This window comes from Candoia aspera, chromosome 1 (genome assembly GCF_035149785.1).
Source record: "Candoia aspera isolate rCanAsp1 chromosome 1, rCanAsp1.hap2, whole genome shotgun sequence".
Lineage (NCBI taxonomy): Eukaryota > Metazoa > Chordata > Lepidosauria > Squamata > Boidae > Candoia > Candoia aspera.
In genome coordinates, this window is record NC_086153.1 from 259,844,995 (window position 1) to 259,869,795 (window position 24,801).

At 43.2% G+C, this 24,801-nt stretch overlaps 1 protein-coding gene across 1 annotated transcript in view; it reads right to left on the minus strand.

Moving 5' to 3' along the window:
* PRMT3 (protein arginine methyltransferase 3) overlaps positions 1 to 24,801 on the minus strand; it is a 75,174-nt gene that overhangs the window by 26,540 nt on the left and 23,833 nt on the right. The window contains exons 10-11 of the mRNA XM_063289574.1: positions 23,175 to 23,274; positions 12,834 to 12,912 (exon numbers count right to left, since the gene is read on the minus strand). Of these exons, the coding sequence (XP_063145644.1) occupies positions 12,834 to 12,912; positions 23,175 to 23,274 (179 nt within the window). The remainder of the gene's footprint in view (positions 1 to 12,833; positions 12,913 to 23,174; positions 23,275 to 24,801) is intronic.

A 24,801-nucleotide genomic window follows, 5' to 3' on the forward strand; every position in this document is an offset into this window, starting at 1 on the left:
TAGATCTATTCTTTGACCAACTCATTTTTAAATGGCAGGTGATTTTAAAAATGCAAAGGGGAGAGTTGGAGGAGGTCTGGCCCCCTCTCTGTCTCAACAGCACAGTACAATACTGTGTTTCACTGTAATCTCATTTTTTAAAAAAATTGTTCATAGAAAAGATCCAGTTTAATGGAAAGTATTTTCCTTAATCATATAAAAAAAGAGGAAAGGGTTTTGATATATTTTGAATGAGCCACTTCAATGATGAGCCAGTTTCAGTCCTCAAGCCTAGCTATTTTAAAAAAATAAATCCATGTTGATATAAGACTCCTTTAATTCCTAATTCTTACATATTCCATCATTTTGTTTTTATCTGATTGAATTTCTCAACATAGGTGATACGAAACTGCTGATCAGACATTGCAGGGCAGCGCACTTTAGCAATGGTGTGGATTTGTCATCTGTGTCCTTCTCGATCCACTGCCTTCAAATCATTTGTCATTAGTAACAGCTCATACTGAGAACAAAGTAACATGGGAAATCTTTGATTCCACAGCAATGCCTCACAAAATTAAGTACGGTAAGAAGGTAACACTGAAGGAACTGCAAAGCCGAAGCATAGTTGGAAGCAAACATCCTCTGTGGGAAAGAAACTACAATCAATCACTCTTTCATGTAGCACTTTTGCTTCAGAGGAGTCTTTTGCAAGCCACAGCCTAATACTGTATATTCTACTGAGATCGTTCTGGGCAAGTTGAGGGATATGAGCAGGAGATATAAAAATGGCTCAGTGCTGCTTTGCTAATACAGTCATAATAAATTGTCAGCTGGCTATAATACAGCAGAATACTGCTGCAGTAACAAAAGAAAAAAATATAGAAGGAAAGAAAAAAAATACAGTGCAAAAAGTAGATTTCCTTTCTTGCTAGTTTTTTTTTTCCTAGCCAATGTGCAAGACACAATAATACATTCCTTTTATAAGCATAAAAGCAATTGGGGAAGGGAAAGTATCCTGGATAGTACTTTTGCAAAAAGGACCCTCACTCCCATACACAGCTTGTTTCATCAGTATAAAAACCTGAAAGCCATAAACATTTGCATATTAGAATTCTTTCTACTGGATAGATTTGTTCACTTACTTTATCCCTTTAATGTCAGCTTTAAAAAAATGAGGAAAGCTGCTGCTTTATGTTCTTGCAGAAGCATCAAGTTGTCAGGCAATGCATAGATACTGCTAGAAACAACTAATAGAGTATCATTTTCCTTTAATCAGAATGTAACAATACAGTATGGTGGCAGGACTGGGAATTTGCACTGGAAACTTGGTAGAATTCAGGACATATTTAGGAGAGACTACATAAAACAAAACAGTTGTTTTGTGGCTAGCCTTATGTGCAATCACCAAGACCTCTAATCAAAAGAATCAGATAATAAGCAACAGAAGGAAATATATGATCTACCTTGCCAAAAGTAGGATGAACAGAAAGTATCTGACCTGTAAAATGAAGTATTTTATGGTGGATTTTTTAAATAAATAATCTTCCAATTGTTTATGAAAAGGCTTACTCTGGCATTTTTCTAGGAATTAATTTCCTAGGCCAATTTGAAAAGAATACCAGGATTGAAAAACTTATCAAAACGAGCAGGAATGATTAAGACATGTTAGGTCCTTCCCCAGCATTACAATAAAAATAAATTGGACAAAATCTTCTGGGAGGAGCATTCCATTGGGGGCTTGTATTTTTGAAATGCATTTTTAAAATATTGTTTAGCTTTTTGCTTGATAATAGGTCTCCAGTGTACGGTTCTTTAAAGGAAGCCGGTGACAATTCATGAAGGCTCTCCAAGTATGGGAAGCATCACTCCCTAAGTCCTTGAAGCTGTAGCTGCTGGGGGTAGCCTCCCTCCCTACCGCAATGTGTGCTATCTAGCAACAATGAGAAACCTTTAAAGGGAGGATATGCCACCTCTTCATATGGATAACTGGCTAGATAATCTACAGTGTCTGGCTTATTTGGATGGGAGTTGCTGATAAAGGATCTGGCAAGTCAGTGATGGAAAATATCTATTCCCCAGGCTTTGGTGCTGCTGTTTGTGATGAAGCACTATTCCAGACCGTTCTTCAGAAAATGCCCTTTCGCTTCCATTTATCAATCTAATTTATTCTATCCATACTAATAAACAGTTGAACGCGGGTCTGTTTGTGCAAAATCCCTTTTGCAATTTTTTTACAGTAAATGTATGTTTTATAGAAAAGTAGTATATTTAAAAGCTAGTTTCATGTTAAATATTTGGTAGAACACATGCAGAAACAGTGATAAAGTATTCATCCTCCCAAAAGTTATTTCTTCAATAAGCTCCAGCAGCTGAGATGGCACAGATACACAAAGTACAGGTAGTCCTCACTTAACCACCATTCGTTTAGTGATGGTTTGGACTTATAAAGGTGTTGAAAAAAACAACTTATGACCAGTTCTCACACTTATGACTGTTGCAGCACCTCTGCAGTGACATGATCACAATTTGGATGCTTGGCAACCCGTTTGCATTTATGAGCGTTGCAACATCCCTTGGTCACCATTTCCAGCTTTCCCAACTGACTTCTGGCAAGCAAAATGAATGGGGAACCACATTATTCGCTTAACGACCACATGGTTCACTTAATGTCTGTGGTGATTCGCTTAACAGCTGCTGAAAAAAAAAAAAGGTTGTAAAATTGGGTTGGATTTGCTGAACGACAGCTTTGGTTAGTAAGTGAAATTCTGGTCCCAATTGTGGTTGTTAAGTAAGGACCACCTGTAGGGGCTCCAGTGCAATGTTGTCATATGGACTACTGCACTGCTCCCATGTAGCCTCTCTCTGTGGGCTGATCCCAGGATATACCTTAGTTTTCCAAAGCGCTCTGGGAGATGAAGTGCCTGGAGCACCACTGCAGAAAGAAAGAGTGAATCTGACTGAATACAGGTAATAGCCTATCGTGGCTTACATTGTGGCAGTGAAACATCGTTATTTTTCTGCCATTATCGCACCCACAGATTGCTGCCCAGCAGCCCTGTTTAAAGTGACCTGTTCTTTGTTGGGGGGAGCTGGGCCACAGGAGCATAGGAGTATTCATGCTATTTGACAGATAAAGTCACTCAGATTCACTTGAAATTGGACTCTGACTGGGCAGGTCCAAGTCAGTTGCCTAGGGCACAGTCTTGTAACGTCATGGGGACAGAGTTTGATTCTGGACCTTCCATTCTGGACAATTATCGTCCAATCTCCAATCTTCCCTTTTTGGGGAATGTTGTAGAGAAAGTGGTCACATGGCAGCTACAGAGGATCTTGGAGGAAAGTGATCAATGGGACTCATTTCAGTCAGTTGTCAGACCATGTTACAGTACAGAGACAGTGTTGGTAGTGCTTGTTGATGACCTTCGGCAAAGCCAGGATGGGGGTGGTGCATCCATCCTTGTGTCCTTGATCGCTCAGTGGAGAAATACTGTTAACCACAGTATCATTCTGGACCAGCTGTGGGGGCTGGGAGTGGGAGGCACCGTGCTGCAGTGGTTCGCCTCCTTCCTCTGTGATCAGTGTTGATGGGAGGGGTGAGATTGCTCCCACAGTCCCTCATTTGTGGGTTACCTCAGGACTCGACGCTCTTTCTTAACATTTACATGAAACCGCTGGCTGAGGTCATCGTTTGGCTTGATATCATCAGTACACTGATGATACCCAGCTTTACATTTCAATCCTGGGCTGTGCAGGTGAAGCTGCTGATGTACTGATCCAGTGTCTGGAGGCTGTTGGGCTCTGGATGGGGAGGAAGAGACTTCGGCTCAATCCTGACAAGACTGAGTGGCCGTGGCTGTTTGTGTGATAGCATGTGGGAAAGATCTTGGGAGACAAGGCAAAGAGATCCCTAGGCAACAGTCAGATAAGAGACAGCATAGCCTGCAGCTGGATAGTGGGCGGGGGCAAGAGGCTCAGAAGAGACCCTCCCTAGTAAAGGAGACGGTGGGAGAATTGTACTTTCAGACTTGCAAGATTCTGTTAATGTAGCTTTAAAGTAGAATTAGCTTATCTGGTCGTGTTTCCTGTCTGGTCTACCTGGTAAGGCGGACAGTTTGGTCCCCCTGGGTTGGGGATGTTTTCACCACTGGTCTTGGATGGAGTTGCACTTCCCCATTTGAGACTGGTGCACAACTTGGGGATCCTTCTGGACTTGCAGCTACTGCTCAAACAGCAGGTGGTAGCTGTGGCCAGGAAAGCTTTTGTGCAGGTTCATCATGTGTGCCAGTTGCACTGTTTCCTCGACTGGGAGGCCCTTCAGATAGTCACTCACACCCTGGTCATCTCACAATTGGACTACAGTAATGTACTGTTCATGGGGCTGTCTCTAAAGACCAATAAGAAGCTACAGCTGGTTCAAAATGCAGTGGTGTAAACAGTAATGGGCACTTTTTGTTATACCCATGTGTCATTGCTGCTACACAAGCTGCACTGCTTGCCAGTGGGCTTCCGGGTGCAACTCAAGGTGCTGTTTGTTACCTGTAAAGCCCTTCATGACACAGGGCCTGGTTATCTGAGGGACTACCTATCTCCAATTGTTTCTGCATGCCCAGTACATTTGGGCAGAGGGGATATGCTCCAGGTCCCTCCGCCCTGAGACCAAAGAAGCATGCCTTTTCTGTTGCTGCCCCCACACTCTGGAACAGCCTCTCCCCAGAGATACAGGCAGCGCTCACCCTCCTGGGGTTCCAAAAAGCCCTTAAGACCTGGCTCAGTTCCCAGGCCTGGGGTTAGTGTGTTTGTGAGGTCCTTGTTGTGTTTTTATTGTTTTGGCTGTTTTTAGTCCAGACTGTCCATTTTGTTTTGTTTTTAAAATAGTTTTGTGCATTTGGATTTTATAAATGTCCAGAGTCTACTGAAATGGGCAGCATTACAAATCCAATGAATTTAAAAAAAATGTCAGGTACAATGCCACATGGGCACTTACTACACTTGGAACCGAAAGTATTACAGAATGTATAGTATGTCTCCCTGCCACTGCCTCTAAAATCTCCCCGCCACTGACTCTAGTAATGTCCTATTCAACCACTGATCTTAATTTACTGCCTATCTTACTTGTTTTAGTTCTAAGACAGGCTGGGACTAGGTAGGCTTGGGTTCTTAGTATTTGAAAGAATTGTATTTATTTTCTATCCTGCCTTTATTATTTTTACGAGTAACTCAAGGCAGTGAAAATACCTAATACTCCTTCCTCCTATTTTCCCCACAACAGCAACCCTATGAGGTGAGTTGGGCTGAGAGTGAGTGACTGGCCCAAGGTCACCCAGCCAGCTTTAGTGTAAGACACCACTTCAGTTTCCTTTTATCCTTTTATTAAGCAGTTTATTATGGTAAGAAACATTAGCAGTTTCATTTTCTTAGTTTCACTTGACAAGCAAACTGACTACACTACATTCCACTGAGAATGTCATGCTCCTCCAAAGCCTTAGCTGATAAGCAGTTTGAACTGCAAGGTGAGGCCTTTTTTTCCTCTACTGGTCCTAGCAACTCTAAGCACATACAGTACATTTGCAAATTATGATGGGAGTTTTTAAATTGCATCTTATCATAAACTCCCTTCAGTTTTATGGTTGGAAAGTATACAAACTGGTGTAAAAAATAAGTAATAAATAAGATACACAATGTAGGCTTGGACAAATGCACAGCTTAACACTGTTGATAGTGAACAGCTTAGAGCGGCAGGCCACATTTTCTTGAAGTAGGGGTTCATGGCTGATATTGAATAACCTTATGGAATATCCTTCTCCTGAGATTAGATTAGCATCATCCCTTTTGATATTCCTAAAGGCCTTCAAGACATGGTTATGTGATCAGGCCTGGGGCTCCCACTTGCTTAGACAGCTCCACTGCTGAGGGGGCCATTTTCATCCTCCCTTCCCCTATGGCTTGCACCTTGGTTTTTATGATACTTATTAATGTGGTTTTTATATCTTCATCTGTTGTTTTTATATTTGTCCTTTTATCTGATTGTTGTATGCTGCCCAGAGTCACTTTTGGTGATATGGGGGGCTATATAAATTTGCTTAATAAATAATAAATAAATAAATTGCAAGTATCTCTCCCAAGGCAGGCAATTCAGTGAAATTTTCAAGACTGGAATGCCCACTCTGAAGATGATTTGAGACTCATATCATATATCCTATCAATCTGTATGATGAAACCACTGCAGTAGCACAACTGAAATTCAGATGGCCATTCAAAATATCTATTATGCCACTCAATTTTGAATGAAATCTAAATAGTCTGAAGCAGCACAACTTTAACTTCTCAATTAAAATCAGAATATCTGCTTTCTAGAAAGATTGAAATATAAATCATCTTTGCCTCCTGGAAAGCATTTAGCATAATAAAGAAAGTAGGACAATTGTTCCAAAGCAGTTGGCAAAAGCTCACCCATTACAAATGCCTAAATCCCTACTAAATGAGCTGTGCAGTTAGGCTATTGGCACTATAATGAGCAAGGGAAGTTGAAAAATATCTTATCAACTCATACAGATTTGGCAGTTAATTAATTTTAAGAACTGTATTTTCTTCCACCCTTAAAGCAATGTCATTCTGGCAGAAGTTATACCACATCTGCCATTTCAATTATTGTTGTTCTTACTCTCAAGGCACCTCTGTGTCTTGCGGGCAGAGGAAGGAATTTCACATAAAGGACAACGAAAAAGAAAAGAAGTCCAGTCCCTACATATTTGTTGATCAAGCTATCGCATATATCACAAAAGTACCCAGTTCCATGTAATATGTCAGTTTTCACTATATTTATCAAAACATACTCATTATAACTTCTTCCTTCCATCTGGCACAATGGTTACTGGACTTCCAGCCTAACCCTTTAAAAAAAAGTTTCCCTCTAAAAATAATATAGGCTATTTTGAATTCACTGGTGTCTGACATTTACTACTGCACATAATGCAAAAGCACACCACATGAAGCATAGGAGTGGGGGAAATCATTTGACCTTTGAATCCCACCAACTGGCTGACTTATGCATAAGTATAAGAAATTATTAATAAGGCTTCCATTAACCTTCTAAACCAACTGGCAGAAGAACACAAATTACATATATTTAAAAACACAATCATTCTATTTAAAATCCTGCTAAACAATCTGGACAATCAAACTAGAGTACTATTAATGTTATTTTCTATTGGGAATGAGAAGCAAGGAGAGATGATAATCTCCATTCATTTATTTTCAACTGCCATTCCTTTACCCAATTATATTCTAGCCATATCTGCAAAGCCATGACCTTGTGTCTTTTAGGAAAGCCTTAAAAGTATGGCTTTTCCAGCAGTCCCTGGGACAGAACTATTTGTGACCCCACATTATTATTGACATTGGGTATATAACCCCTTGGGGACTTAGCCCCCACCCCACCCCCAGTAGTTTAATATCCTTGTGCTATTTATACCATTGGGGTTGTGCGGCTAATAGATTAAAAAATAAAATAAAATAAAATAAAAATATTATCTGGATCTTAGTTTTGTTTTAATACATTATGAATCATCTAGAGTCACCTCAGCAACCGAAGCAGCTTATAAATCCATTAAAGGAATACATACGTTTCTTAATATAATCTCAATAGCTTGTTTCTGCATTTAGACTCAGCCATTCAACTTAATCTGTTAAACTAGACAGATAGGATGAATTACACTAGGATAATAATGATTTAGTATCTTTTCCTAAAAGATATATTACCATTGCTACTTTCTTTCCTTCTTGGAAACCTCTTCAGTTTACAAAATGTTTGGGTTTTTTAGTTTTTTTATGGATTAAGATTTCATGCAGAGGACTTTTAAAAGTTTTAATTGGCTACAAGCCAAAGTACTTTGTTCCTCCAACTGTTTATGAACTTGTTTCACAAATCTGTCTATACCAATTCCATGTATGAAACAGTTCTGGTGACGTGTATCACATTATCCAGGAACGATGTTCATCTAATCCAAAACTGAAATTAAAGTTTAGCACAGTCATAAAAAATATCAATTACTATTCCTTAGCTTTCTTCAATGACAGAGCTGTCAGAACTGTCGTTTAACAAATGTTACAGTTAGCTGTATTAAATAGAACCAGGTCTCTGGCTTCAATTTAAATCCCACTCACCTCATTATCTATTTTTTAAAATTTTCCACTGAATAACTGAAAACAAATTCACAAGAAAAGATCTAATAGTGATCATGGCTTCATTGGAGATACAGGATAAGCATTATTCTCCTTTCCTCCAAAAAGGAGATAAAATTTATTTTCCAAAATTACTATACATTTGTTTGCTTGAAAATCCATAGCAAAGGTAGGACGATACAGCAAGATTCATGCAACTGCAGTCCCTTCAGATATGCTATGACATTTCTTCATGTCTATCAATTCTTTCCTTCTTAATTCTTACTTCTTTTCCAGCTTCACTGTTCGTAAAGCACAGCAGCTACCAAAAGGTTGCAGATGTCAACCGACACTACTTTGTGATGCTAGATGTGGTTCTTCACCTGCCTAATCAAGTTTTAGGTAAAACAGAAGTTCCCAACCTTTCATTTTTTGTGGGCTACAACTTCATTTTCAAAACATTTAAAGGACCGTCACATCACTCTGGGGTCAGTCTGCAAGCACACAGAACATGTCATTTCCCCCCTTAATATGAAAGAGAAACTGGTATCACTTTACTACTGGCAATTAAAACAAGATACGTTCTTTGCAGACTTTATAAGACCGTATTATTGCACCCATAATAAAAAAAACTAAAATAATAACTGTAAAAAAATAACTTGGTTTATTAAACCTCAATTCGTGTGCATTTTCCTGAAGCAGATCAAATCTCAGTTTCCAATTTTTTAATAATAACTTGAAAAGAGAAAAAAAACTAGTTATAAACTTTTTTTTGGCAAAAACAACATCACATCAATATAGTACAATAGTAGGCAAACTTGTAAATTATTTTGGCAAAATGCAGCAAATGCCATACCAAATTGGCTTTCTAATACTACACATTGGGCAACTACCAACTCTTTCATGGCACTTTAAATACTGCAGTTTGTCTCAAAGATGGCCTATATTTTCCCTTGGTTAAGCACCATCCTTAATTAAGTCATCCAGCTGTGCACGCAGTTAGTAAGTGGATCAGCAAACACTGAAAACTCAACATTTACTATTCTATTTCAAAGAGTCAAAATTAGAGGTTCCTCAATCTAAACTATGTAAATGAGAAGGAGTGAAAACGCACTGGGGATAAAATCTGGTGCTGTACATGCACAGAATGATACGCCAAGATTCTGGCAGCAATTAGCCTAGCATAAATTATTTTTTATTAATTTTATAAGCCACCACATCTCAATAACTCTTGATGTTTTACAAAATTAAAACATCATTACATCAACATCTACAGTACAAATAAAAAATATCGCAACAGCAACTACTACTGGTGACATCTCAATTCATCCCAAAAGCCCATTGGAACAATTAAATTTTGATCTGGAAGGCTACTACAGAGGGAGTCAGTTTCACTTCGAGAAGGAGGTTTTTCTAAGGAATCACCGCTATCGCTGAAAACTAATGCTTCCTGTCCTTAGCCCCATTCATCTCTTGGGATAAGCATTCCAGACAGGACAACTATGGTCGCAGAAGGTAGTCTTAAGGTACCTAGGTGCCAAGCCATAAAGAAATTTATAGGTTAAAACCAGCAATTTGAATTGGACCAAGAAACTAGTGTAAACCAACGCAGGACCTAAAATATTGATATTCTACGATCCTGACATGTGCCAGATAGCACACAGGTCACTGCAATTTGAAGCAAATGCAGTTTTTGAGTAGTCTTCAAAGGCAGTCCCACTGCATTGCAGTAGCCCAAATCAGTGGTGATGGGGACGTGAATCACTGTAACAAGGTCGTGCTACAAGCATGGCTGAAACCAAAGCTGGGCAAAAACCCTCCTGGCCATTCCCTCTATCTGCCCATTGAGCAATAGCCATGAGTTCAGAAGAACAGCCTGTCACAGACCTATTCCCTCAGAGGTAGTGCTTCCACCTCAAGAGGTACCACCAGAACAGATAGAGAACCATAATGGACATACAGTGGCCACTCTATCTTGCTTGGGTAGCTTTAGCCTGTTTTGTCTCATCTAGATCTCAGTAGCTTCCAGGCACCAGGATAAGGCCTCTACAGCATCCCTGGCCAGATCCACGGTGGTAAAACATGATTGAGTATAATCTACAAACTAATTGTAACTCTTCCTTCTTCCAGTGGCTTCACGTAGATCTTAGAAAGCAGAGAAGAGAAAACTGAACTCTGAGATATCCCACATGGGAGCAACTACTGGGCTAACCTCTGTCTCCACCTCCACTACCACTAAGTGGAATCAGTGGCACAGAAAGAGCAGTAACTGTCCTAACAGCCAGGAACCACGCTGAGACAAGGAATAGGTCTCTAGTGTTTTATTACTGCTACATTAGACAGAAAATCCTAACAAACTGAAGAAGCATGGGAAAAACCCAGACAGATAAACCCCAAAAGTTAAGGCGGGTCTGATCTGTGTCTCTTTGAATGGCTGCTTAACTCCTCAGTACTACACATGCGTTTTCCCCCCTGGATAGGGGCCCCCTCCTGCTCACCATCAGTACTCATGACAGTAACACTGCAAAACAATGCCAATAATTCCCAACCCTTATAGACAGGAAGATACCACAGTTGGTAGTGTTGAAGAAGGCTGCTGAGAGGTCTAACAAGACTAGGACTGCCATTTTGGTTCCTATTAGAACACTCTGCAACTGCATCCCCTCTATTCATTCAACACTCTTGCCCCAAATGGAAAAGGTGGAAACTTGGTGACAGTTGTCAAAAGGACAACTTTCAGATATGCCAAGGACAACCTCTTAAGGAGGGAGCTTATCATAGTGTGGCAACACCCCCACTCCTGAAGCAAGTTTTTTTTACAAATTCCTGGATCCAGCCCCTCCCTCCCCCCCACACACACATACACACACGTCCATGAAGGAGCTAGGCAGGGCATGAATAAAGCCCATGGGGGCAGAGGTCATCCCTATCCACTTCATCAGAGTCAACAGGCCAAAAAGAGTCCAGGTCACCCAGCAAGATAATGTCACACTGAACACACTGGATACTGTCCATACAACATCAAAACCTCTGCAAATCTGAGCAACTTTATAGGCAAAATGGTCATAGTGACCAGGAGTGAGATATTCAACTCATTCTTCATTTAAGAGAGAATTTACTCTTCTAAATAAGAACACTGGCTGATAACCTGATCCAATAAGGGAGAAGTAAAGATTCTTCACCTCCCACTAGCATGCACTTGTGCCCATACTCAGTCAGAATCGCTTTGTTAATGCTTATTTGGCTTCTCATGTTAGTAAAAACAGCTGAAGTTTGCTGTACCTTCTAAATTAAATAGAAAGAAAAAGCTTACTGTAACATGGAATCATGGCTTATAATTCTGATTTTAAAAGGGTAGAACAAATTAAGATCCCATATTCAGATATCATCAAAAGCTTTCCATTTTTGTTAAGTTGAACCATATTTGCTACCACAATAGGCAAAGTATAAAATAGGTGTACTAGCATACAACTTACCTAAGAAAAGCCAGGATACATCAACACCCAGAATATCCTAGAATATTATTAGATCTCTGGTGTAATTGGAAAAAATTTATAAAGGTATGCTACAGCTTATAATCCACTTTAGAGTACAGAAGACTTTGGAAGAGTCCCTGATGCCTTTAAGGGTTGTATAAAGAAACTCACTGGCTTGAATTTTGTTCTATGGTTATAAACTCTTTCTATAGCTCAAATGGGAAGACAAAACTAGTCAAGCATGACAGTATTCACAACATAGCAAGAAAATTCCAGCCTCCTTTGGCTATTCAGTATGAAATGTCACCATTTTTTCTTATAGGCTGTATTTTTTTAAAAAAAGCAAGCACATCCAATGTATTTTTGTCTTTCAGCGTGGCATACAAACATAAGCACACAATTCCAGTGTTAAAATAAAACAGAATACAAGTACTGTATGATTTCTCCTGCCTTGCTGTCTTGAAACTACACATGAAAATCAGGTTCTACTTAAAGGGAAAACATAACACAGAAAACCAGCTATGATAAACTGCTTCTTTGCTAGATACTAGGACCTCTGGATTCAAGTAGTTCTCCACTTCTTTCTTAAACTTCATACCCAAATTACATTGCTAGTTCTCCCCTTCCTGTAGCATCTTTCCATACAGTATAACTTGCAGCCACCTTAAGGAATTCCCCTGGGTAGTATCCAAATCTGTTTGTCCACCAACATGGCATATAGCAGCAGAACAGATCTGCCCTTCTCTCAAGTATCGGGCTCCATCTGTTCTTGAACATCAAGGGAGGGGGGTGGGGTTGCAGAGGGGATGAAAATGAAAACTCTGCTACGACAGCAAAAACATACATGCATAAGGCTGTGTTATGCTCTGTTTAGTTATGTGTACAGCAACATTAGAATAATCTTTTAGAAATAATCCTATATGGAAATTCTACTTTTTACTACATTCCTACCAAGTTATTTACTATTAAAAAGTTTTATAAAATTCTTCAAGGACTGAACATCAATTATTTTTAAAAAGACAAAGCATTCTGGAAAATAATATTTCATTTAAGGTCCAAATATCTTGTTATTGCTTTTGCATTACTCATACTATGAAGTGATTATCTTGGAGCTACTCCTAATGGAAACATTATTCATTTCAGAAAATAATGTTCTTGGTCATGTATAACAGAATCTAGTTTTCCCCATAGCTGAACTATTTATTTAATCAGACTAACCTGAGCCTCCTTTGGCCAGATACTTGTCCCTTGCATAAATGACTGAATCCAGCATAGACTCAAAGAGAAGGAAATAGCCCTACAAATTGAGAAAAATAAAAGAAAAAAAATTAAGAGTAAAATTATACACCAGTTTTAGGGAGCTCTACAGCAGCATATATAAACTTTGTTTTTGCAAATAAACATTCTGAAGAATAGTCCAGTAGCATTTTTATTCTTTACTATTAGTACTGCCATGAACTCCCTGATATAGCAATTTCTTTCACCAAGCATTTCACAATTCTGGTACTACCTAGAGGAAGAGGCCAGAGATTTAACTTTAACTTTAATTGATCGGTAGTACCAATTTGTACAACATGTGGCTAATGAAATCTCTGAAGAGCACCCCTCTTTTTGTTTATAAATAATAATAAAGGGGTTCACAAAATCTCCTTCTGCACTCAAATCCAACATGGGCAAGGGACAACTACAGATGTCACACAAGCCAAAATGACAACTCAGTCGTTCCTGCCAGAAAGCCACCATACAGGCAGGAATGCTTTAGACTCAGAGGTTATAGTAGCTAAACCTCCCCTGCTTAAACGTACATTTGATAGAGAAGGCGGCTGACCCCTTACCATGGAAAAGCTCCCACTGGAAACTATGGAGAATCTCAGCAAGCTTTGCAGGTATGGAAGCACGTACATGAAATATAAAGAATAAGCCCAACACCCAAGATCGACTATAGATGGGATAAAGATAACAGCTTTATATTAAGAAGCATAACTTCCTCTCAGGCCATATATATGCTCTTGTTTCCAGCCCACTCCCACTCCCTCGGCATGGCTGCAAAGAAGAAAGTGTAAATTTGGGTTCTGTTTTAGAATAACAGCAATTTAGTGTCTCATCCAAAACTTGAGGTAAACTGCCTGAATTAAATTTGGGCTAATGTATAGAGGAAATTAAAGCTTCTGAATTCCTTCTCAGTGCTGCGTAGGAAGCAAAGGGGGACTGAGACTTGGTTCCTCTCGAAATGCTGAACACCAGGTCATAATTCTACCTAAGCAGCCAGTTATTTCATTCTGGTCAGTGCAGACCAACTGTGCATAGCTGGAAAAGTAGGTCTGAATCTCAACATATGCAAAAGGGTAGAAAATCTATTCTCTAAAGAAAGGAACACAGCAGCAAGAAAGAGGCAATTTTTCTACTGATAAGGAGGTCCAGTTTTATTTAGGACTGAGCGTTAAATAAGTAAGCTTACGACAGCAATTTTATTTTGGAGAAAACAGCAGCTAGAACAGCTTGATCCAGAATGTGCTTCTGATGGAAAGCTTTCATCAGTTTCCTACTGAACAGCTCTCTATCTAGCCACTGCTTGCACAAACAACAGCCCTAGGGACAAACAGCAAGCAGTTTTTTTTATAGCAGGACATATGTATATTTGCATCCAACAGTACCTTTGTATCTCCGTGGAGCATTTCTCTCTGCACAAGGAGAGAACCAAGATGTCTGCTGTTCCTCCTTCTGCACTGCGCTCCCCCCTCCCACCACATATACATGAAGGCTGTTCTGAAGATCAAGAAACCCTCCACAAAAATGTGGGACATAGCATAGAAAGGTATAATGAAAATTGGGCATTACACCCCAGGGAAGAACTGCTTTCTGCTAGGACAAAGCCATCACTGGAAGCAACCAGTTATTGCGCTAATATATTATTAGCTTTCTCAGTCATCCTAAAAAAGCAGACCCCCAATAAAATAACTGTGGTATTTCATAGATCTCACTGTTCTCCTCCTGATATTTTCCAGGCTGATTCTGCAATTTTTGCCTCAACCTTCCAAACTCTCCTATGCAATAGCACATCCCAGTAAGCTACTAAGGGATTGTCTCTCATATTGAATCAAGTCATTCATTATCAATCTCAAAATGCTTTGCTGTATCTGTGGTGCTAATCTCTGGTGTAATTTAGAATGTAATTTCACAGGCTGCTGCCTCACCTGTAGGGGTGCCATCTGGAAAGAGAATTATCAAGCATTTTTGCCTCTGATGCTGTGCGACTCTGCTTCTACACTGACAAGGTTCAGATTAAAAAAAAATAAGAATAAAAATGTGGCATTATTAATTCAAAATTAATTAAAGCAAAGTGTTCTGTATTGCTGTATTGTGAGCAGAATGCTAATGATTTAAAGTAGCAGCCAAATGAAGACATACAAATTACATGTTTTTTCTTAGATGAACAAAGAAAGGATGTTTTATTATTGCATACTGTAAGTGTGCAAAGTGTTCGAACCATTGCAGAAGTACTTTTATTATTTATAACAAATAGCAGAATAAAAGATATAAGGGCTTTGTGACGTATATTTGCATAGTTAGGTGACAGACATGTTTCTGTATATCAAGATTCAAAGAAACAGAAATAAACAATTAGAATAAGATCCTGGTTGCTGAACAAAAATGCTCCTGCATTCAATTTTATCTTTAGATAACAAGTTTGCAATGTCAAGCTTGCTTCAAATAAAATAAAATTGTTGTATAGATGTGCAACGCAGCATTGATACGTTGTTGTTTTTTTAAAGTTCTAGGTCCAAACAACTGAATTTCTCAAAAAAGCCAATTATTTCTAATTATGCAGATGTTGCAAATATATTACAGGACATTATTTCAAGCTAGCTGAATCAAAAATTGGAAAAAGCTCTCTGCTTAGCTCAACTCATCTCTAACAATCTTTCATTCTGCTTTCAAAACATGTCCTTTGCTATTCTGATATTATATTTTATATTGTCTTACACGTTTTGATGCTATGCTGCCTTTGAAATTTAAGCCATGTAAAAGACTATTTAAGAATGTTCCCAGATCATTAACCTTAGTTTTCTGAACCTTTCTGTTCTGTCCATTTTCTACCTTCTAATTACTTTGTTCATTATCCTTCCTGGGACTTGGTCCCTGTCATGACCCCGTTGCAAGGCACAAAGAGCCTCACAACGTGGATCATGATCATTAAGAAAAAGAGGAAGGAGATAATTAAATCAGCGCTTGAATCAAGCACCCAAAGCACCCACACCCATGGAATCATATGCAGCTGAATAGAAGGACTTCAGATAAGCAGCGATAAGCCGCACCTGGTGCCCTGGAGGACACACCTGAACCAAGAGGACAAGGACAGCAACCGGGAAAACGCCCCCACAGCCATCAAGAAACCCATCAAGGGGAATGGGGACAATGAAGGGTGGAGGAGCAGGGGACCCCGCAGGAGGGTATATATAGGGCACCTCAACACCGCACCCCCATTCCCGTTTTTCTTTCTGTCAGAACCGTTTCAATAAACCGGAAATCCTTAATCCCTATTAAGTGAGTCCGTGTCTTATTCGGAGCGAGGCTGACCCTGACATAAAAACGGGAATCCACAAAATTTTTTTACCTAGCACCAATCCAACCAGCTTGTGAGGGGCCCAGCTAGGTATGAAGAACCACGGAGCACGGCAACGCAACCACTTGGCACCCGGCGGAGAAGCTCCCCTTCCCTCGGGAGGGATGTGCCTGAGGTCCCGGCGGCGCAATGCCCAGGTAAGTATGGGGTCCAGCTCGGAGGAAGAGGAGTGGGGGGGGGGAACACCCAGGCGCCCCGTGGCCAGCGGGCTGCGGCGTGCAAAATGGGGGGATTCCCTCTAGGTTCGCCCGAGACCCCGGCGGGACCGAAGGACGGACCGTCCTCCACGACGACCGGAGGCGAGAGCGAGTGGAGAGCCGAGCACACCGGCGGGAGTCTGCAGACGGCGGCGAGGCTGGACGCACTGGAGGAGGGGGTGCACGTGATACGGCTGCTGCTCCAGCAGCTGATGGCGGCGCAGGAACCCCGCGGCGGCAGCATCGTGGAGGCTCACCCGGACGAGAGGCGGAGCGGCGACCCAGCGGGCGGCGGTGGCTACGGCGGAGCCCGGTCCCAGGAACCCACCCGACGACTGGAGGCGCACCCGGACGAGAGACGGGGCGACGACCCAGCGGACGGCGGCGGCTACGGCGGAGCCCGGTTCCAAGAGGCCACCAGATGGATGACATCCCACCCTCCCACCCTGTCGATGAGCCGACCTACTTGCGAGGAGACCCAGAGAGAGACGACACCGACACCACCAGACGCCTGGAGCCGATTCGACCCGCACCAGCCCCCACACAGCACGCTGCACAGCCCAGATGTGACCTGGAGCCAGGCCAGAATGGCAGCCAAGGACTTTGGCATAAAGTTTGACGGGGACCCCTCGAAACTCTCCTTTTTCTTGACAAATGCGAGGTACTACCTCGAGGAATGGGGTCCCTGTTTCAGGACTGAACGGGGCAAAGTCAATGCCCTCACCATAAAACTAAAAGGACGGGCCGCTGATTGGTATGTCCAATTGTGCCAATCAGGTGCCCGGGCACTGCAGGATAGCACAGAATTCCTTCGAGCGCTGGAACTGCACTTCAGGGACCCCCTGGAGCAAGAAAGAGCAAAAAGGACTCTGAAAATGCTACGGCAAGGACAGCGCTCCGTGGCAGAGTATGCCATGGAGTTCCAAGCCCTAGCCGGAAAAGTGGAAGTATGGTCACAATCGACCCTGATTGAGAAATTCAAAGAAGAACTTAACTTGAACGTGCTCCGGTAGGCACTCTGCCGCAACAACCCCAACTCCCTGACCGAGTGGATCCGGCTGGCAGGGGAAGCAGAGGACGCCCACGACACGTTCCACCAAGCCCAGAGGGAAGCACAGCAGGCGGAGGCAGCGAGACCATCACGGACAGCTGCAAGGCCGGGGAAGGTGAGATCCCAACCGTGGAAGGAGGAACAGGACCGGCGTTTCGCAAAAGGGCAGTGCTTCACGTGCGGCAGGGACGGTCATAAGGCGGCAACCTGCCCCAGACAGACACCCAGAGAGAGCACGTGGAGGGCACCAGCCGCACCAACCCCAGCGCCAAGAAAGCGACCAGCAGCGAGGGGGGAGTATCGAGGCAGACATTTCCCCTACAGCTCAGAAGAGGAGGGAAGCAATCCCGACGAGCCGACGGGAAACGCCAGCCACCTGGCCTAATGGGCGCCAAAGGACAGGTGGAGAAGAGCAACAGGCGCACCGACAGAGGGGTGAGTGAAGAGTGCCCCACCCTCTATGTCCATGTCACCCTCACCCATGGGGAAAAGGCTGAAAAGGTCTGGGCATTGATTGACTCTGGCTGCTCTAAAAGCTTAATGCACCCAGACCTGGTAGCTGCGCTTAACCTCCACTGCTATCCACTTCAGCACCATTTGGTGTTTACTCAGCTTGACGGAACAGCAGCGGGAGGGGGCCCGGTCACCCAATACACTGGCGAAACCGCGCTACGGCTTGGCAGCCACGAGGAAAAATTGGCTTTCATCGTGGCACCGGTAGGGCAACCCCTACTGATACTAGGAATCCCATGGCTCGTGCAGCAAAACCCAGTCATCAACTGGAAAACCAGAGAGATCAAGTTTGCTGACGGGCGCTACCAAGCACCCACAGGGGACAGGGTCCCCCGGGCAGCAATGGGAAGGGCAACAACGACCTCGGAACACAGAAAGATGGCGCTGCCAGACGGCCTGCCACCAAACTACGCAGACTTTGCAGATGTCTTCTGCGAGAAGGAAGCGGACAGACTCCCCCCTCACAGAAAAACAGACTGCTCCATCGAACTGGTCCCGGGGGTGCCTCTGCCCAAACCCAAAATATACGCCATGACCCCGAGGGAGCTGGCAGCGTTAAGGGACTTTATAGATAAGAACTTGGCGAGGGGTTTTATCGAGCCTGCAAACTCCCCAGTAGGAGCGCCGGTCCTCTTTCGCGAGAAAAAGGACGGGTCACTGCGGCTCTGCACAGATTACCGGGGCCTGAACGCAGCATCTGTATCCAATAAAAGCCCACTGCCCCTAATAAAGGACATATTGTCCCACCTGGCAAAGGGCAAGGTATTCTCTAAACTTGACCTAAGGGAAGCCTATTACCGCATAAGGATACAGGAGGGGGATGAGTGGAAAACGGCTTTCAACTGCCCATTGGGGTCGTTTCAATACAAGGTGCTACCTTTTGGACTGGCAGGGGCACCGGGTGTATTTATGCAATTAATCAACGAGGTCCTGCGTGACCACCTTTTTAAGGGGGTGCTGGTTTACCTCGATGATGTGGTAATATACACTGAAACAGAGCGTGAGCACGAACGACTGTTAAGGGAAGTGCTCAAGAAACTGCGCAAGGCAGAGCTGTTTGCCAAGCTCTCCAAGTGCGAGTTTCACAAACAACAAATTGACTATTTAGGGTACAGGATTTCGGAAAAAGGGATTGAAATGGACCCGAGCAAGGTCCAAGCAATACTGGCGTGGGAGCGCCCACGCACGAGGAGGCAACTTCAAAGTTTCCTTGGATTCATGAAGTTTTGCAGGGGGTTCATCCCGGGGCTGGCAGAGATTGTACTACCCCTGACCAACCTCCTAAAGACCAAGGGTTTGGGGGACACGCGCAAATCGAGAAACCCGGGGGCGGTGCTAAACTGGACAGCTGACTGTCAAACGGCGTTCGAGAGACTAAAAAACCTGTTTACAGCTGAGCCAGTACTACAACATCCCGACCCCACCAAGCTCTTCATGGTGCAGGTAGATGCCTCCGACTTCTCCATCGGAGCTCTCCTGCTACAAAGGGACGCTGACAACCAGCTGAAACCCTGTGCGTACCTTTCCCGCAAATTCTCCGAAACGGAGCGGAGATGGCACGTATGGGAAAAGGAGGCGTTTGCAGTGAAAGCAGCTCTGGAAACATGGAGGCACCTGCTGGAAGGGGCAGCCTGCCCCTTCGAGGTCTGGACAGACCACAAGAACCTGGAGGCTCTCAGCACGCCTAAACGCCTCAGCCCGAAGCAGGTGCGCTGGGCACAGTTCTTCAGCTGGTTCAATTTCACGCTGAAATTTATACCGGGCAGGAAGGACTTCCTGGTGGATGCCCTCTCCCGACGGCCACAGGACGACACGCAAGCCTCAGACATCGTGGGGACGGTATGGACCAACAAACAACTGGGCTGCCCAGCTGTCAAGCGCAGCCATACGAGGAATCAGCGCACGCCAGCACGAACGCAAGAAAACGAACGGAGCCGCCGTTCAATTTCACCCAACTGGCAACAAAGACTCGCACAAGCACTACAAACAGATACATGGTTACAAAACAACCGACACCTTGTATCTATCAAGGACAGCCTAGCCTGGAAAGAGAAAGTCTTGTACGTACCAGAGTCATTGCGGGGGGAAGTTTTAAACCGCTCACACAATGACAAGACTGCGGGGCATTTTGGGTTCGTAAAAACCCTACATCTAACGAGACGGCAATTTTGGTGGCCAACCCTGAGAAAAGACATTAAAGATTACGTAGCCACTGCCCCACATGTGCCACCTCCAAACGGAAGGGGGGGAAACCTCAAGGGCTGCTGCAGCCAGTAGCCAGCCCCTCTCGCCCCTGGGAAGAAATTTCCATGGATTTTATTGTAGACCTCCCACCCAGCCAAAGGAAAACAGTCATCTGGGTGGTAAAAGACTACTTTTCAAAATAGGCACACTTTATTCCTTGCGCAACCATCCCCACCGCGCAACAGCTGGCACGCCTGTTCCTGACACACATATACAGGATCCACGGCGCCCCCTATAGGTTGGTGACCGATAGGGGCACACAGTTCACGTCAAAATTTTGGAGGGAATTTTTAAAACTCATTGGCACCAAACAGGCACTGTCCACGGCGTGGCATCCACACACAGACGGATCTACAGAGATCCTAAACTCAACCCTTGAACAGTTCCTGAGGACATTCATAAATTACCAACAGGACAACTGGGTGGACCTGCTACCCTTTGCAGAGGTAGCCTACAACAATGCAGTGCACCAGAGCACTGGCCACACCCCATTTAAGGTGGTCTACGGAAGGGACTTTGTACCGATACCAGAACTACCTCAACCAGATGCCCCACCCTGCTCACCAGACGACTGGGCGGCACAACTGGCGACAACCTGGCCAATCATCCAAATGGCTCTCGCAGACGCACAAACCACGTACAAGAAATTTGTGGACAATCACAGGGCGGAGGCACCGAACTACAAAGTGGGAGATAGGGTCTACCTCTCCACTAAGTTCATAAAAACCTCACAACCCTCGAAGAAACTGGCACTGCCACACAATCTACGATGGATCCATCTGGTATTCCACTGTGCCTTGCTGAAACCAACAAGCCCATCCAAATGGCACACAGAAGACCCACCGCCCCCACCCATCATGATAGATAAACAACAGCATTTTGAGGTACAGGAGATACTGGACTCAAGAAGGCAAAGGGGTACTCTACAATACCTCGTTAAATGGAAGCATTTCCCACACCCAGAGTGGGTCCAGGCACAACACATCTTAGCAAAACAACTGACTAGACGTTTCCACGAGGCATACCCAGAGAAACCAGCACCCTAAAGACATCTTCGGGGGGCAGCATGTCATGACCCCGTTGCAAGGCACAAAGAGCCTCACAACGTGGATCATGATCATTAAGAAAAAGAGGAAGGAGATAATTAAATCAGCGCTTGAATCAAGCACCCAAAGCACCCACACCCATGGAATCATATGCAGCTGAATAGAAGGACTTCAGATAAGCAGCGATAAGCCGCACCTGGTGCCCCGGAGGACACACCTGAACCAAGAGGACAAGGACAGCAACCAGGAAAACGCCCCCACAGCCATCAAGAAACCCATCAAGGGGAATGGGGACAATGAAGGGTGGAGGAGCACGGGACCCCGCAAGAGGGTATATACAGGGCACCTCAACACCGCACCCCCATTCCCGTTTTTCTTTCTGTCAGAACCGTTTCAATAAACCAGAAATCCTTAATCCCTATTGAGTCCGTATCTTATTCGGAGCGAGGCTGACCCTGACAGTCCCTCACACAGCACACACATGCTCCAATGTGATTTCTTCAGTGACTCCACTGATCCCAGGAGATCTCTTCTGTGTCTTTCCACACCACATATTTCCCTCAGATTCCTGAATATTGTCTAGCAAGGCTGGGAAAATATCAGTCCTGGCCTCCATCTGTTAAGTATCCCTTCATGTGCTACTTTTTCCCCATCAGTTTACTGCCTAGACGTGATAAAAGAAACAAATGGCAAATGTGACTTGTTACTGCTGCTGATATATTCATTAGCTATACTGCTTCTAGGCCAAGGGCACAGAATACAGATGGTCACTGTTGGAGATGGTTACTGCTGCAGATTCCTCGCCCCCAATATTTGGCTGAGAACCACAGGGAGGATGGAACCAGAACTACTATACACTATCACTACCCACTAATAAGCCCAGGATGGGATGGGGGGAGGACATAGCTAAAAAACGCACCTTCCTCAAAGCCACCTCAAACCTAGTACTGCTCCTGGCCCGCTGCCAGTTCTACAACTTCCTGATAATTGGTTACAGGAATACTGAGAAGAACAGCTTAATCACAGAAATGGTTTCTCTGTAACAGCTCTGGAAATTGGTCTGGATAAGAAGTAACAGAGAATGCTGCTGGTCAGTATTTTGTCTCTTTACAGTGTGCATTTATATAGATATCTACATACATGTGTGTGCACCCACACATGCATGTGTGTCTATATGAGAGCCTAGCATAACTGCAAGGAAATGATCCTTATACTTTAGAAGAAAATTCCGCCTATGGCTCTAACGTGTTCTGCTATCTGTACTAATTTCTTCTTGTAGCAACATTTAAAGCATCAAGACGTGAAGAAAAATACACTCAAATGCTTCTTCCCAACGGTATACACTGAGTGAATTGTCTCCCTTTATAAATAAAATATTCTGAAAACCTAGCACCAGCATGTTGCACAGCTGATTTCATTTCACTGCTTACTGTATGTAAAATTACTCTAATTACTGTTAAACATAATTTCCTCTTAAACTTCTATACTTTACAGGAACAGAAGTACAATTCTGTCTGGATATGAAGCCTGCTCACTTGACATTTAAATATATAGTACATCCTACCAGCAATACAGCCCAGCATTTTTTTTTCAGCTTCTAGCTACATACAAGTAAATTCAAATATGTGTAGGCATGCATTCTTCTGGTATCTTCTAAATGCTAATTTATGGCTATGATAAATTATGTTGACATACTTGTCTAAAAGATTTCAAACTGATGCCATTACATCATAACTGGGACAGATTATTTCCTGTCATTTTAGAACAAGAATATAATAGTTACAATAATAAAAAACATTACCATTTGCCACATAATATTTTGGGGCCACTGGCACATTTGAAATTATGGATTCAAATTTATGCAAAGTATATTTCTATTCTTACCATCCATTCAGATATGATAACATCGACTTTTTCAACAGGTATATCAACTTCTTCAATTCTCCCTTTGATTAAGCAAATACTATCTTCAAATCCATTGAGTCTGCAAGGCAAAGGGCAAGAGCATGTTATTTTATTTATTTATTTCTCATAATTAGCCACCGCCCATCTCCCCCAGAAGAGGGACTCTGAGCAGTTTACAATAAAATTCCCCATAAAACATAAACATTAAAATCACATAAAACAATTATAATAAAACCCAATAAATAAATAAAATCCAAGAGAAATGTAAAATCCAGGCTGGTGGGAGGGACTCTAGGGTGCAAGCCATCTCCAAGAATGGTTATTCCCTTTCCCACCCCAGGCGAGACGGCAAAACCAGGTCTTCAGGGCCTTCCGGAAGGTCAGGAGAGAAGGGCCCTGCCTCACCTCTGGGGGCAAAATATTCCAGAGAGCAGGGGCCACCACAGAGAAGGCCCCCTTCCTGGACCCCACCAGATGAAATTCTCTTATGGACGTGGTCCGTAACATGCCCTCTCTGGATGATCCGGTGGGGCGGGCCGATGTAACGGGGATGAGACGGTCCCTCAGGTAACCTGGCCCCGTGCCATGTAGGGCTTTAAAGGTAATAACCAACACCTTGAATTGTACCCGGAAGCAAACTGGCACCCAGTGCAGCTCACGCAGCAACGGTGTTATATGTGCCCACCTAGGTGCACCAAAAATAGCCCGCGCGGCTGCATTTTGGACCAGCTGAAGCTTCCAGATACTCTTCAGGGGTAGCCCCATGTAGAGCACATTGCAGTAGTTATAGTTTTCTAATTAGGTTTTACCTTAAAGCACTCCAAAAATACTATTAGTAAGTACTTGTAATAACAGAGAGTTCTTCCACAAATGTTATTTGCTAATATGACAACAGTCTGTCAAGAATTGCAAACATCATTACTTAGTACAAAAATTAAAAGTTTTCATTCAGTTATGATCATTGTTTTGAAAGCAGCCCTGAAGAACCTGGAATATTTCACATCCGAGACATTAAGAGAAGTCTTCAGTGATCCTGCCTTAGATATACATCGCCATTTCAACAGTGCAATAGGACACAGTAAACAGGAAGTTTAACTGCTCAGAACTTAATTAGGGACAACCAGAACAGGAGGAATAACTGTCCAAAAGGATGATGTTGGCAATGGAGGACCCCTTCTGACCTAACTCTATTTTTGTGCTCAGGGGAAGGAGAGGAAATAGCAATGAATCCAAAGCTGTTCTGTGCTCCTAAGAATTTTCTTCAGGCTTTTCAACTATACCAGTAGGTAGTTGGCATAGCTAATTTCCCTCTCCTGTTCTCAAAAGATCGATGTTTTAGACTATCTATGGGAATCCACAAACAGGCCCTCACCCCCACCCCTTACCAGTACAGGCTAGCAGGATTTTGGGTTCAGCAGAGAATCAGCCACTTCATTTTCAAATGTTTGCGTAGGATCATATGCCTCTGATTTTCAGCTAAGGCTTTGCTTGTATTAACACAGGAAAAAGACATCCTATGAAACTGCTATCTGTTTATTCCAGATAGCTAGTGTTTTTAGCCTTCTGAGTCTCAAGGATGCTTTTCAATAATTTAGGAAAGTAACTA